Genomic DNA, 13,730 nt, shown 5'->3' with positions numbered 1-13,730 from the left:
AGTCCGAATTCATTGAGGATGGTTTCCTCTACTAAACCGAGGGTGAAACAATTGGCGCAACAAGACAAATTTATCTACCACATGCATTGACGTAAGAACGATCCAAGAGGTTAATCTGAGAGCCCACTCCTACGATGAGCTAAACTGCAAAACAACATAATGACGGGTGTCTCTAGGCTTGTTTGAAGCCCAACTCTGAAATTGCTATTGGTTCTCGCGCTTGTCTGAAGACCAAAACTATTTGGGGCCGCTCTGTCCAAAAACAAAAAATTTACTCGCGTGGTTTGACACCAATTGCAAAAAACACTCTAGAACAGCCCAACTCTAACTAGACAGAAAGCAAGGCCTCGGGTTGAGGATTTGTGCTGGCCATACATGATTTTTATTTTTTTGTTGGACATTGATTCATACATGAATGGTTCCACTACTCTAGAATTCTTCTTTATCTGATAAAGGAGGACTTGATTTTACAAAAGACAGGGATAGCCGGATAGTGACTAGGTAAGAATTCATAGTGACTTGGTAAGAATTCATGGTGGGGGCTAAACGCAGGCCGTCTTCCCTTAGATTACCAACTAATAATAGTGGCGGCTAAACGCTCGAATGGTGAGGACTAACTACTAAGCATGCTTAGTGGGTGGTAGGGTACTAGATAAGAAAAGCAACTTAAATTCTCGAACATGTCCGTGAAATTTTGCCCAACAAAGAAGGAGATCAACAAGATTATGCTTGTCCGGTGTCTGCTATTCCATCACGAGGTTTGAAATCAGGATGGACTAGTCTTTAGTCAAAAGTTTAAGTTTTAACGTCTACACAAAATAAAATTTAAGTATATAATATAGTCGTCAATATAAGTGTGCGTGATGGTCACACTTGCTCAAAGGCCTGTCCGAAGAGTCTATAACTGCAACTTCCTTATGGAACTTTCTGTTTTTGGTCAAAGTGATAATATTCATTAATAAACCCAAAGGGCCAAAGGGATAAAATTCAGAAGAGTGTAGGAAAATTACACCTCTATTAGGTTTCCATATGAATCTGGTCACAAGAAGGTAAACCTAAAAACTAAAAAGAAAATATCTTAAATCGATACTACTGCAGCCGCCACCCCAGCAATGTTGCACACCCACGAAACTTTCATTATTGGATTATGTAATGTATAATATAGAATAAACAATTTGCTTTTCGTGACATGAACTATAAAATATACAAATTTTTAAAACATAATTAAATAATGTGGACAATAAATTAAATTCATAAAATAAGAAAAATAAGAAAAAAGTATAAAGTAGTTGAACACGTCATATAATACCACCTTAAGTTGGATTTATATTTGCTCACCACCAATGCTTTGGTAGTGATACCACCACTCAATATAAAACTGACATGTGTTATAAAAACATAATTATAATTAATCATAATATTTTATTAAAAAAATATTTTAAGTATTAAATTAATTCTATATGATGTGATAAATTTTAATAAAATTGTGATATCACCGCAAAATAAAATAAAAGCGTGAGTAAATTTGAATCCGCATGAGTTATGTTTTGGTACATGGTTAGTTACTTAATTTGAATATGTCTTCTAGTTCTATTCATCCTTCAGTCTGATTGCCTTTTTACCTTTTTTATAAGGACAATTTTTAGGTTCACCCTTAGGGTGAACGAGCATATTTACCCCCGTTGTCGATTAACATATTTTTTCTTAATAAATTTATAATCCAACGGTTTATATCTTAAATTATCTTTTAAAGATCATCTCTGTAAAAGATCAATCGAATCAGAATTCGTTTAATTATCTAATTGAATCAAACAAATGGATGGTTCTAACAACACTTACTACTACTATGATGAACCGTCCATGTATTTCATAGAAATGGATAACTAAAAGGTCTTCAATTTGATTGATTTTTTACAGAGCAAATCTTTGTATTACGTTATATAACATGAATGGTTGGATTAGAAAATTATACAGTTATTATGCGTTAATCGCAAGAGAGGGTGAATATGTTCATTCACTCTAGGGGTGAACCCAAGAATTGTTCTTTTTATAAACAATGATTAAGCGTACGAACTTTATTGAGCGGGTCCAAATATCTTTCTACTGTTGTTTCCGATCATAATTGAAGATTAGACGAGAGGTGATCACATATGCCAATATCTTTGTACTGTTGTTTCCGATCATAATTGAAGATTAGACGAGAGGTGATCACATATGCCGGTGGATCCAAACAGATCGAGGAAGGGCCCCGTACGTAATCGCAACTAGTCTTTGTCTTTTGTCGCAAAATCATTTAACACTTCCAAGAAGTTCTAATGGACGTGTCATGGTCTCATGGATGAATAGGACAATAATTGAGGCGGCGACAGACTGACATGATTACCAAGTGGATGGTCCGATGGTGAAGATTGAACGGGGGGTCATTTTGGAGGTAGCCATGCTCAGTTGGGCGTTGGGACCTAGCCTGCTGCTGTCGACAGTCGTCCGGAAGCCTTGAAATTATTTTCTTCGATCGACCACTTGGCTATCGCAACTGGACAACATGCATGCATGATTTTTTTTTATTTTGGTCGCTATGAACAACATGCAGGTTAGAATGAACATATCTCCATCGTTCATTGGTTTCTCCAAAAGAGCAAGCGACGTCAAACCGAACGATCCATCTACAGTGTTTGTTATCTTTTCCTCATCGTTCATATCATTTTGAAAATTGGATATTCGGTGTTGGTGTTGATTTTGATTTTGATAGAGTGATTGAGCATAGGAATTGTGTGACCCAAAATGGTGGGAGCTTGAGAAAAGACTTCATGAGAGACATGGGAATGAAAGAGTATGGGATTCATTCTTTCAACCTAGACTAGGCTTTTGTAGTAACAGTAAAAGCAAAAATATGAACAATGACAACTAGTGACTAATGACTATTAACAATGTAGACAAGTGAGAAAATCTTCAATAGTATGACTCATTCTTTCAATCTCATGTGCCTCACGTCTTCTCCATTCCTCAAAATTTATGTTTAACTTTTGCAAATTAATTATTATTATTTTTAAGAAAGTTTAATTTATTTGGTCTGGAAAATATTACCTTACAATGAATAGTATATATTTTTAATTTAGAATAAATGTCTATGCTAGTGAAGGCATCTCTAATTCTCTATTAGCCTCTGTAGAAATATTTAGTTTCACTGTACCACAATTGCGTGTTTGGCATGTGAAGTTAGGTAAAATAGATTGCCTATAAGGTGAGATTCTTTTATTGGCATAGTAGTGGGCTATGAATGTTGAAATAGAATAGCATTTATTGTACTATTTTTATCTATGAAACAGGGGCATACCACTGGTATGTACTCTTAAATTCAAAAAAAAAAACAGTACTTTTTTATTAGCTCGATCTTAGTTATAATTACAATGGGCCCAATTACAATATAATACATCATCTCCAATAACTTTTTTATAAGCTAATTTCTAATTAATTAATTAAAAGCCGGGGATCAGATTTCCTAAACCATTTATCTATTTTAGTGAGAGAGAGAGAGAGATTGGGAACCAACTGTTAAATTTTTAACCATCTATAAGAAAAATAAGTTATTTGATCGACAACATTTTTCATATTCAACAAAAATAAAATATTTTATGTGGTTTTCATGGAGATACTGTTGGAGATGCTCCAACAGATATATCATATATTCATCCACAATACCATCAATAATTCCATAGAGCAAGAAAAGCTTATTGACATGGTGATGTTGAAAAAGGATATTTTGGTTTGTCTTTCAACCCTCGTGTGTAGAATATTTGAATTCCATTGTTAAACAACATCTAAAAATAATTGAGTGATCTTTAACATCAAAGGTGGAAAATGTACAAATTTAATCACCAGTTATGGTGTGTGTGTGTATTTTATCATTTTAGAGAGTAATACTATGATATGTTAACATTTCTCACACATAACTTTGAGGATCATGTTTATTCAAAAAAAAAAAAAACTTTGAGGATCATGTTATGTAGTAATTAGGAAAAAATTCTCGTTAAGGTAAATAAAGCTATTATTAGAGCAAAGTAAGTTCTTTTTTTTTTTAAATGGAATTAAGTTCTCGTTTGAGTAATTTAAGTCTAAAATTTGTAAATGTATGTATGTTATATATATATATATATATATTTTTAAATGGGGATGGTGCGGCTGCCCTCAAGCCTTGATTAAGAAAATTGAAGAATACACGCGGGGGATGTAGAGCCTTAACCCCAGATTACAGTGGGTATTGAGAGAACATCCCGAAATAATATCAGGAGTCTCCACTAGATCTATGTATTCTAACAAACACCAATTAGCAAAGAGTGCACAACCGGCTACTCCATTTGCTTTAACAAAGCGGAGACATAACGGAAATATTACTCTATTACGAAGAAGTATCATTGCAAATTGCACAACTTTCCTACTATGTTGCCGCACGGATAAGAATCCGGCGACACTCAATTTCATGCTGCCACTAGGAGGTTGCGTCCATTTAATCCAGTAAATGGCTCGCCGCCTCGCTAGGCCAGACAAGGTACACTGAGTGTGCATATCGGGACCAATCCCACTTCGCCCTATCAACAAGAGATAGGAATTTATTGCCGGCATAAAGCCATAGCTAATTAAACGTAAAAAGCAATAATACATAATATGAAAAATAATAGAAAAACAATTTGAGACCTGAGCCCAAGCCCAGGCCCAAAAAACTCCTTGCCCCAGTCCAGCATGAAGACGGCCTGTGCCACCATGCCTCCAGCTCGCACACAAAATCCTCGCCGTCCCCCCATCGACCGCAAACCTGCCACTCCGAGCAAACACCGGCCATCTCTCCACCCCTGCGTCCTCCCCAAAACGCCAGCAAGCGTCACTGCCTCTTCTAACCATCCCCCTAACCATCCCCCTCCAGATATCGGACAACTCCAAACATCCCAAGTCGGATCAGAATCCGATTCAATCTTAGCCATTCATATCCCGTCCTTCCCTCCACCCTTTCATCACCCCCAGGCGACCACACCTCCCGCCGTCGACACTCCGCCCATGGGAAGATCGACACCAGACCCGCTCGACCCCCGACGAACCCACCACCAACTGGACCTTCGCGCGAACCATACAGCAAAGCCACGAAGCCACCTTCACACTGACTGGACAACCAACTGCTATCGAACACTCGGTCCATTCCGGCCCATCCGATGACGCCGCCACGAGGGCGTGCCGTCGGACAGGTCATATGCTCTTGACGGAGACGCCTAGGGTTTTGAGAGAATGATAAGTTCCTAGAAGCTGTATCTCTTTAATGTATGTATGTTATATATTAACATATTGTAAAAAAAAATTATTTAATTTTTTTTCGTTTAAAAAAATGACGAACTGCATTAAAATAGTTAATGTAAAAGGAGAAAAGAAAATTGCAGTCCTCTCTTCCTGGAGCAAGCATTTGTTTTTTTCCTTGGGGGACAAGACTTGTCACTTCTTTAGTTCGAGCCATTTTGCATCCTTACCAAAAACAAAGAGAAAACGTGCGCAGTCGCTATTAGAGGCTAGCAAAGCCCATTTACCATGTAGTGCATCACTTGGGCAACAACTGGGTACAATCACATAATCAATTGGCAGGTTCGGTTTTGTGGTGCACATTTTCGGGAGAGTGTTCGGTACACGGCGTGAAGATACATACATGGTTAAGATTGGATGGTTTTAAGTGATAAATAATTGACTTCACATATAGATGACTGAGATTGCATATTTATTGTATGCGGACTTGCACCGTTGTTTATAAGAGGAAAATCACCTGTCCTAACCCTGTCACTTGGCTAAAATTTCGACATCTAGCCATTAGCTCACAGCACAGCAAAAAAAAATAAAAAAAACTGAACCTTTCCCTTTCTCTCTTTCTGGGTTGATCTTCATAACCCACTTGTTACCTCATCACCGCCGCCTCCGGCTCTCTCCACAACTTTGACCGTCAAAGCCACTTTGGACTCCGTCACGATTAATCAATCAGGTTCATTGCCAGATACCAGTTATCAAACGGTTTCATCTGATATAGAAACTCCAATTTGCCAAGGCCGAATCCGAATCTAAATCCGCCCGTGCTAGAAGCTCAGACTAGGTTACCGGCCCCACCCAGACCAAGCCTCTAACAATTCGTATTTTTTGGATGATGGGTGTGCTAGATATGGTGAGAAGAATGAAATTTGTCTGTGTTTCTCTATTTTCCAGATGAATGAAATATAATCAGTATTTTGGTTCATTTGGTTTCTCTTATCGTTAGTAGTACTTGAGAGGTAAATTGAAAAATATAGAGAATTTCATTCATGGTGCAAGTCTGGAAGATGGGCAGTAAAGTGAGGGCTGTAGATTTCCAGATCTGTAATGGGTTTGATCGGATAGAGAGAAATTTTGCTTTATCTTCTTGTATAGTCACGGTTTGAAGACTTGCAGCTTTGTCATTGGAGGGAAGATCTTGTTCAAACTTTTCTCAACTCTTTGTGGGTTTAATATCTTCTTGTTTCTTATGATCTGATTGATGCAACGATGAAAACTGGAATTAACCTGCGTTTGTTTTGGTCTGATTGATCTGTTTCAATTTAAACATATAGAATTGAGGAATATGATTCTTTAATGTGGGTTAACAGAGTTAGAGTGTGTTAAGTAAGCAGATTGGATGAAATCAGCTGTCCTCAATTACACTATCCTCATTATGTCTCCATGCATTCATTGGTCTATAAAGAATAAAAAATAGAATAAAAGATTAAGAAAATATTTTTTTAATATTTGTGGACCAATGAATGCATTGGGACAAAATAGAGATAGTGTATTGAGGACAGCTGATTTTATGGCAATCTATTAATGGAGGGACAAAATTGGGACAGAGAATTCTAGAACATGTGATTTCCTCCCCCGTGTATTCAAGAATTTTGAGAATTTTCACACATTTCCTCGCAAAACCTCTTGTGGACTATATTTAATTAAGGACTAAATACTCGTTACTCCTCATACTTTTACATGAAAAACAGTTTAGTCCAAAATTTTAAAATTAAACAGTTTAGTCCTTATTCTTTCTAATTCTCACACAACAGGTCCTAAAATGACTATTATACCCCTCACTTTTTGTTTTTTTATTTCTCTTTTTTTTTTTTTTTTTTTTTTCTGCCTCTCTCTCTCTCTTTCTCTCTCTCTCTATATATATATATATATATACACACACACACACACACACACACATATATTATACCCCTCACTTTTTGTTTTTTTATTTCTCTCTCTTTTTTTTTCTTTTTTTTTCTGCCTCTCTCTCTCTCTTTCTCTCTCTCTCTATATATATATATATATATATACACACACACACACACACACACACACACATATATATGTGTGTGTGTGTGTGTGTGTGTGTATATATATATATATATAGAGAGAGAGAGAGAGAGAGAGAGAGAGAGAGAGAGGCAGAAAAATAAAAAATAAAAAGAGAGAAAAATAAAAAGTGAGGGGTATAATAGTCATTTTAGGACCTGTTGTATGAGAATTAGAAAGAATAAGGACTAAACTGTTTAATTTAAAAAATTTGGACTAAACTGTTTTTCATGCAAAAGTATGAGGAGTAACGAGTATTTAATCCTTTAATTAATTCCTATGCCACCAAGGAGCTCAATAATTTGTGTAGTTTGATTATTGGCCTTAGCTATTAAGAGAGAGTATATAATCTCATGCCCCGCGTTCCCCGTTTTGTTGTCGTCAGTCTGATATAAAAGCATGAAATTAACATCAAATGGCCGCAAGACAGATGAGAGATTCTTGCGTAGGGCACCCGCACGGGACACGTGGTGGGGAGGGCCAATCACCGCCCAGCAGGAGGGGTGTTTTGGGTATTGCACATTAGAGAGCAGGGATATTTTCGGAAAAGATTAAAAATTTTCTTTCCTCTGATTGGGTGGCTGTAAGGCCACGTGGTGGGGAAGCCCCCACCTAAGTATTTTTCAAGACAGATTGCCAAAGGAAAAAAAGCTCATAATATATTGGAAGTAATTTGTCAGAGACTTGATAATTATAATGAATCGACAGTATTACCCTTGAACTGCGATATTTATTGTGAAATGGGTCAAATGGCTTCACTGTGAAATGGACTTAAATGGCATTTTAGGTCTTTTCATTACTGCCCTAAAGTCCTAAACAGAATTCCAGAAACTGGAAACGCTTACGTGACAATAATATAGTGCTACTGTAGCTGACCTGATACCGCCTTTAATATCTTCTGCAACATGATACGTATTCAGATACACGTAGTTAGTTTACGACTTTACGCTACTCAGCTAGTACTCACCTTCTTCTATATATACCTGGCGTTAGATCACAGCTTAGCAAGCCGAAAAACCAAAACCTTCCCACAATATTATTCTTATAACCAGGCTAGCTGTGACTAATGGGATCCATTCAAGCAGAGCCAGTAGCTGTGCCTCATGTTGTGTGCATCCCATTCCCAGCACAAGGCCATGTGAACCCATTCATGAACCTGGCCAAGCTTCTCCATGCTAGAGGCTTCCACATCACCATGGTGTACACAGAGTTCAACCACGCCCGGTTACTCAAGTCCAAAGGATCCGAGGCGCTGCAGAACTCTCCCGGTTTCAGGTTTGAGACCATTCCTGACGGTGTTCCACCTTCCAACCCTGATGCCACTCAGAGTGTCACTGAGCTCTTGTACTATACCAAGAAGCACTCGGTGGTTCCGCTCCGGGACTTGATTGTGAAGCTCAGTTCCAACCCGGATTTGCCTCCGGTGAGTTGCATTATTTCCGATGGGATTATGGCCTTCGGAATCAAAGTTGCCCGAGAGCTTGGGATTCCTGTGGTTCAGTTCTGGACTGCTTCCACATGTGGTCTCGTGGCCTATATGCAGTTCGTAGAGCTTGTCAAAAGGGGCATTTTCCCATTAAAAGGTAAAATTATATGTATAAATATATTTCTTATTGTTAATTTATTCATAAATATCAAAATCGATTTTTTCGATCTTTAAAAAAAATAATTACATAAATAAATATTGTGATGTCCTCTAATATGGTGTAGTCTGAATTTCACTTCTGAAGTCGAGGATGTCGAGAACCGTTGCCAGAGTACTAGACACTGAGACATATATAGTATTGACCATATATATATGGCAGCAGAACCATCCGACAATGAGAGAAACACTGTAATCTAACCATTGGAAACAAGAAATAATGCATAAAAAAAATATCAAAATTGTGAGCAAAATTGTCGAAAGTCATAATCTGAGTGTTACGTACTGGACTACTGGTTAGAGTCTACTGTGAAACTTCTTCACCTCATTTTTTTCTTCTGAAATTCACATGTTTTCTTTATTAGTTTGTTTATGTATTTAGAATAACATTATTTATCTTTTTGTCATTGAATAGCATTATTGCGTGTGCATGTTCATTTCATCGATCCCCATTACTTCTGCGGTTCTGCCCATATATGCATGTTGCTGTTTAAAATTATTACATTAAAGAAGGGTCCTTCTTTTGTACTCTAGGAATCAGTCACTCTCTCTGACCTAATTACATCACATTTGCTAACAGATGAGAAAAATGTCACCAACGGTTACCTGGAAAACACCACTCTAGAGTGGATCCCAGGAATGAAGCACATGCGGCTCAAGGACATGCCGAACTTCGTCCGGTCCACCGATCCGGAGGACATCGCCTTCAACCGCTGGCTCGAAGAGGCCCAGGACATCCTCACCGCCGATGCCATCATCTTCAACACCTTCTATGACTTCGAGGCTGAAGTCCTGGGCACGGTTGCCTCCGTGTTCCCCAAGAACAACATTTACAACTTGGGACCACTCACGACTCTCTGCAAGACCTTGCCGGCAATCGAAGACGCCTCAACTCGGCCGAGCCTGTGGAAGGAGAATACCGAGTGCCTGACCTGGCTCGACGCCCAAAAGCCCGACTCTGTCATCTACATCAACTTCGGCAGCATTGCCGTAATGACGGCTGACGATTTCGACGAGTTCGCGTGGGGTTTGGCAAATAGCGGTCACCCGTTTTTGTGGATTGTACGGCCGGATGTTGTGAAGGGAAAATACTCAGCGACTTTGTCGGATGAGTTTCTGGAAGCCACAAAAGATCGTGGCGTGATAGCCCGATGGTGCCCTCAGGAGAAGGTGCTTGCGCACCCTTCTGTGGGGACATTTTTGACCCACAGCGGGTGGAATTCCACTCTGGAGGGGATATGCGGTGGGGTCTCCATGCTTTGCTGGCCGTTTTTCGCCGAGCAGCAGGTGAACTGTAGGTACGCGTGTACAACATGGGGGATTGGGATGGAGATTAGTACTAATGTGAAGAGAGGGGAGTTGGAGAGTTTGGTTAAGGAGATGATGGAAGGGGAGAAAGGGAAGGTGATGAGGAACAAGGCGGTGGAGTGGAAGAAGAAATCGGAGATTGCTTGCAGTGTTAAGGGAGGATCGTCTTACGCGGATTTGGAGCGATTCGTTGAGTTCGTCCTCAACTTATCGGTCAAGGGTTGATTTCATGATCGAGGTGACATGCATGCATGATGATGGATGGTGTATAATTTGATGTGCGCGCTGGCAATAATGTTTAGGGTTAATTAAAGCAAATTAATTAATGTGTAATTGGCCTTCTCCAATATGGCGGGAGTAATTAACCTTGTTGTTGGCCCGAGTCCTGAAATGCGGGCTTGAATAAGGGGTGTATTTATGAATTTTTTACTCTTTAATAAGAAATTAGTACAACTTAAAAATAATGAGATAAATAAAAATTATTCAGTATGGGCACGTATATGATCATTGGATTCTTATTTTGTTTATTCCGGAAATGCCAATGAATTCAGAGATGAGGATTCAGTCATGATGGAGCTAGTTATTCAATTAAGCAACAATGTGTTTTTAGTCTTATTCTTTTGGTTATTGTCCAAGATTTTACAACAAGACATCTATTGTGTAGCAGAGGCCGCTTTGTCATTATCTTAGAGCATGTTTAACAGACTCTCTATTGTGGCTCCTTAGCTATTTTGGAGAGCATGTTTAGCTTTTTATCTATTTTAGTAGCTGCACCATACTCCTAAGTGGCTCTCTATTATAACTTTTAGCTAACTCGCTCTTAAATATAGAGAGCGGGATGAGGCTCTCTATAATTTAAAACATTCATTTTAAGTTATTTTATGTAATTTATAAATACATTTAAACTATTTAATATTCATTTAAAAAATAATATAAATTCAAAACTAACTAAAATAGAGAGCATTGATGCAGACGTAATTCTAAAGTGGTTAGGTAAAATGACTTTTTAGCTATTTTAGTTAAAATTTGACTGAAAAATGGCTAGCATTGCTAAAGATGCTCTTATGCAACATATTGGTGGGAGATTTACCCGCAATGGCTCATCCCAATTCTTTAGGAGGACCTCAGTTGAAGTGTCGTACTCTTTTCTCCTTCTCTATTGTGGAAAGTTTCAATGAGGCTACAGTCTACATTTTGATTTGATTGTAAATTCATTTTTAATTGAAATTCTTTTTTTGATAAAAAAAAAAATCAAGTGTTAAACGGAGAAAGAGAGGCTGAAAATGATGGACTCACCGAACCTAATAGGTTAGGGTTAAGATAATGGACTCTAGGATCCTCCTCCTTAGCTGTCTTGGTCCTTGCCATTTGCGTTCTATAAAAGGCTTTATTGGAAGTTTATGAAGTTTTTGAAGAAACTTGCTTAAGCATATATTTGCAGAAATAATTATGACGAAACTTGCTCAAGCAAAAATTTGCAGAAATAATTATTACAAATTTTAGTTGAGCATAAGTACTCAGAATACCCTTACTTTGTGCCTTACCTTCTGCTACCATGCCTTACTGTTCATCACACCATACTTTTATGTTCATAACTTACTTTGTGCAAATGTTTTTTTTTTGAGGAGTACTTTGTGCAAATGTTGTGATAGAGTAAGTTTTAATTTAAGTAGGTTTATAGCTTGTTACTTAAATCAAGGGAAAACTGTTGAGAGTTTTAAGGAGTGAATAGTGATGAAGTTTGTTTCTTCACTCCATCCCCTCCTATATAGACGTAGGTTTAGGGGTCGTCAACGGGCCGGGCCGGGCCGGGCCTTGCTATATTTTTAAATAATAACGGGCCGGGCTGGGCCGGACTTTATTAAAAATAGACGGATCCAAGCCCGTCCATATAAAGCGGGCTTTGCAGGCTTTTTCCGGTCGGGCCGGGCTTGGCATTGCGGGCTTTTTTGGACCGGGCCTTGCGGGCTTTATGTATAAATAAATATTTAAAGACACAAATTTTTTTTTTTTTAATCAAGCTTTGGAAATTCATTGGATAATGATCAAATACAATCAAAGATAACATATCTATAATTCTATATTGTACAAAAAAAAAATCTTTATTTATATATAGATACTAATTTATTGATAAATAAATTTTTAAAGGCACTAATTTTTTATAAATCTATATTTATACATCATACACTCCAAAGAGCAACATATAGCAACTCAAAGAAAATGAGAAAACTGACCGTTGGATGTGATTATTACAATAAAATAAGAGTGTGGTTAAAAATTTAGTCAATTTCACCATAGTTTCAAACCCAATCGGATTGGTCAACTGTAGTCACTTGCATGTTTTCTTGGTTGACCGATGGCGTGATGAACGCAAAACTTGCTTATTTTTTTACATCACGTTTGTAAATATTTCATCGATGGATGTGTGTGGACATAAGATAAAAATTTCAATTTTTAATTACAAATACGTTGGGCATATACTAATTTGTCTCCTAAAGTTGTATGACTTATACATTGCATTTAAATTGTTGAGGTCCATTCTAAAACAACCATGAAGTGGAAGATGAATTTGGAGAAACCAACCGCTTGATTGAGAGATTGTAATATTTTATGGTGGTTGTAAAAAATACAGCCAATTTGGTTTTCGTTTCGAATTCGATCAACTAGGTCAGACCTAGTTACTCTTCTAAACCTATATTTATATATCACACGCTCCAAAGAGCAACCCCTATCAATTCAAAGAAAATGGGAAAACCGACCGTTGGATGTGATTATTACAATAAATTATGAGTGTGGTTAAAAATTTAGTCAATTTCACCATAGTTTCGAACTCGATCGGATTGGTCAACTGTAGGCACTTGCATGTTTTCTTAGTTGACCGATGGCGTGATGAACACAAAACTTGTTTATTTTTTTACATCACGCTTGTAAATAATTCATCGATGGATGTGTGTGGACATAAGATAAAAATTTCAATTTTTAATTACAAATACGTTGGCCTATACTAATTTGTCTCCTAAAGTTGTATGACTTATACATTGCATTTAAATTGTTGAGGTCCATTCTAAAACAACCATGAAGTGGAAGATGAATTTGGAGAAACCAACCGCTCGATTGAGAGATTGTAATATTTTATGGTGGTTGTAAAAAATCTAGCCAATTTGGTTATCGTTTCGAATTCGATCAACTAGGTCAAACGTAGTTACTCTTATAAACCTATATTTATATATCATACACTCCAAAGAGCAACCCCTATCAATTCAAAAAAAATGGAAAAACCGACCGTTGGATGAGTTTATTACAATAAATTATGAGTGTGGTAAAAAATTTAGCCAATTTCACCATATTTTCGAATCCGATCGAATTGGTCAACCGATATATATATATATATATATATATATATATGCACATATTT

At 37.4% G+C, this 13,730-nt stretch overlaps 1 protein-coding gene across 1 annotated transcript; it reads left to right on the top strand.

Moving 5' to 3' along the window:
* Positions 1–8,359: 8,359 nt before the first annotated feature.
* On the top strand, positions 8,360–10,779 carry LOC133709403 (7-deoxyloganetin glucosyltransferase-like). The gene is made up of 2 exons (XM_062135137.1): positions 8,360–8,948; positions 9,588–10,779. The coding sequence occupies exons 1-2, from the start codon at positions 8,432–8,434 to the stop codon at positions 10,538–10,540; spliced, it is 1,470 nt and encodes a 489-aa protein (XP_061991121.1). The 5' UTR covers positions 8,360–8,431; the 3' UTR covers positions 10,541–10,779.
* The last annotated feature ends 2,951 nt before the right edge of the window (positions 10,780–13,730 follow it).

The sequence above is a fragment of the Rosa rugosa genome, chromosome 5 (genome assembly GCF_958449725.1).
Source record: "Rosa rugosa chromosome 5, drRosRugo1.1, whole genome shotgun sequence".
NCBI classification, from domain to species: Eukaryota; Viridiplantae; Streptophyta; class Magnoliopsida; order Rosales; family Rosaceae; genus Rosa; species Rosa rugosa.
The sequence above is the reverse complement of the archived record's forward strand: the minus strand, read 5'-3'. Positions and strand labels throughout refer to the sequence as shown.

Bases quoted from the DNA above. Each gene is read 5' to 3' on its own strand.
- LOC133709403 (XM_062135137.1), top strand. From the start codon at position 8,432: ATGGGATCCATTCAAGCAGAGCCAGTAGCTGTGCCTCATGTTGTGTGC. The intron at 8,949-9,587 runs GTAAAATTATAT...ATTTGCTAACAG, and splicing joins GGGCATTTTCCCATTAAAAG to ATGAGAAAAATGTCACCAAC.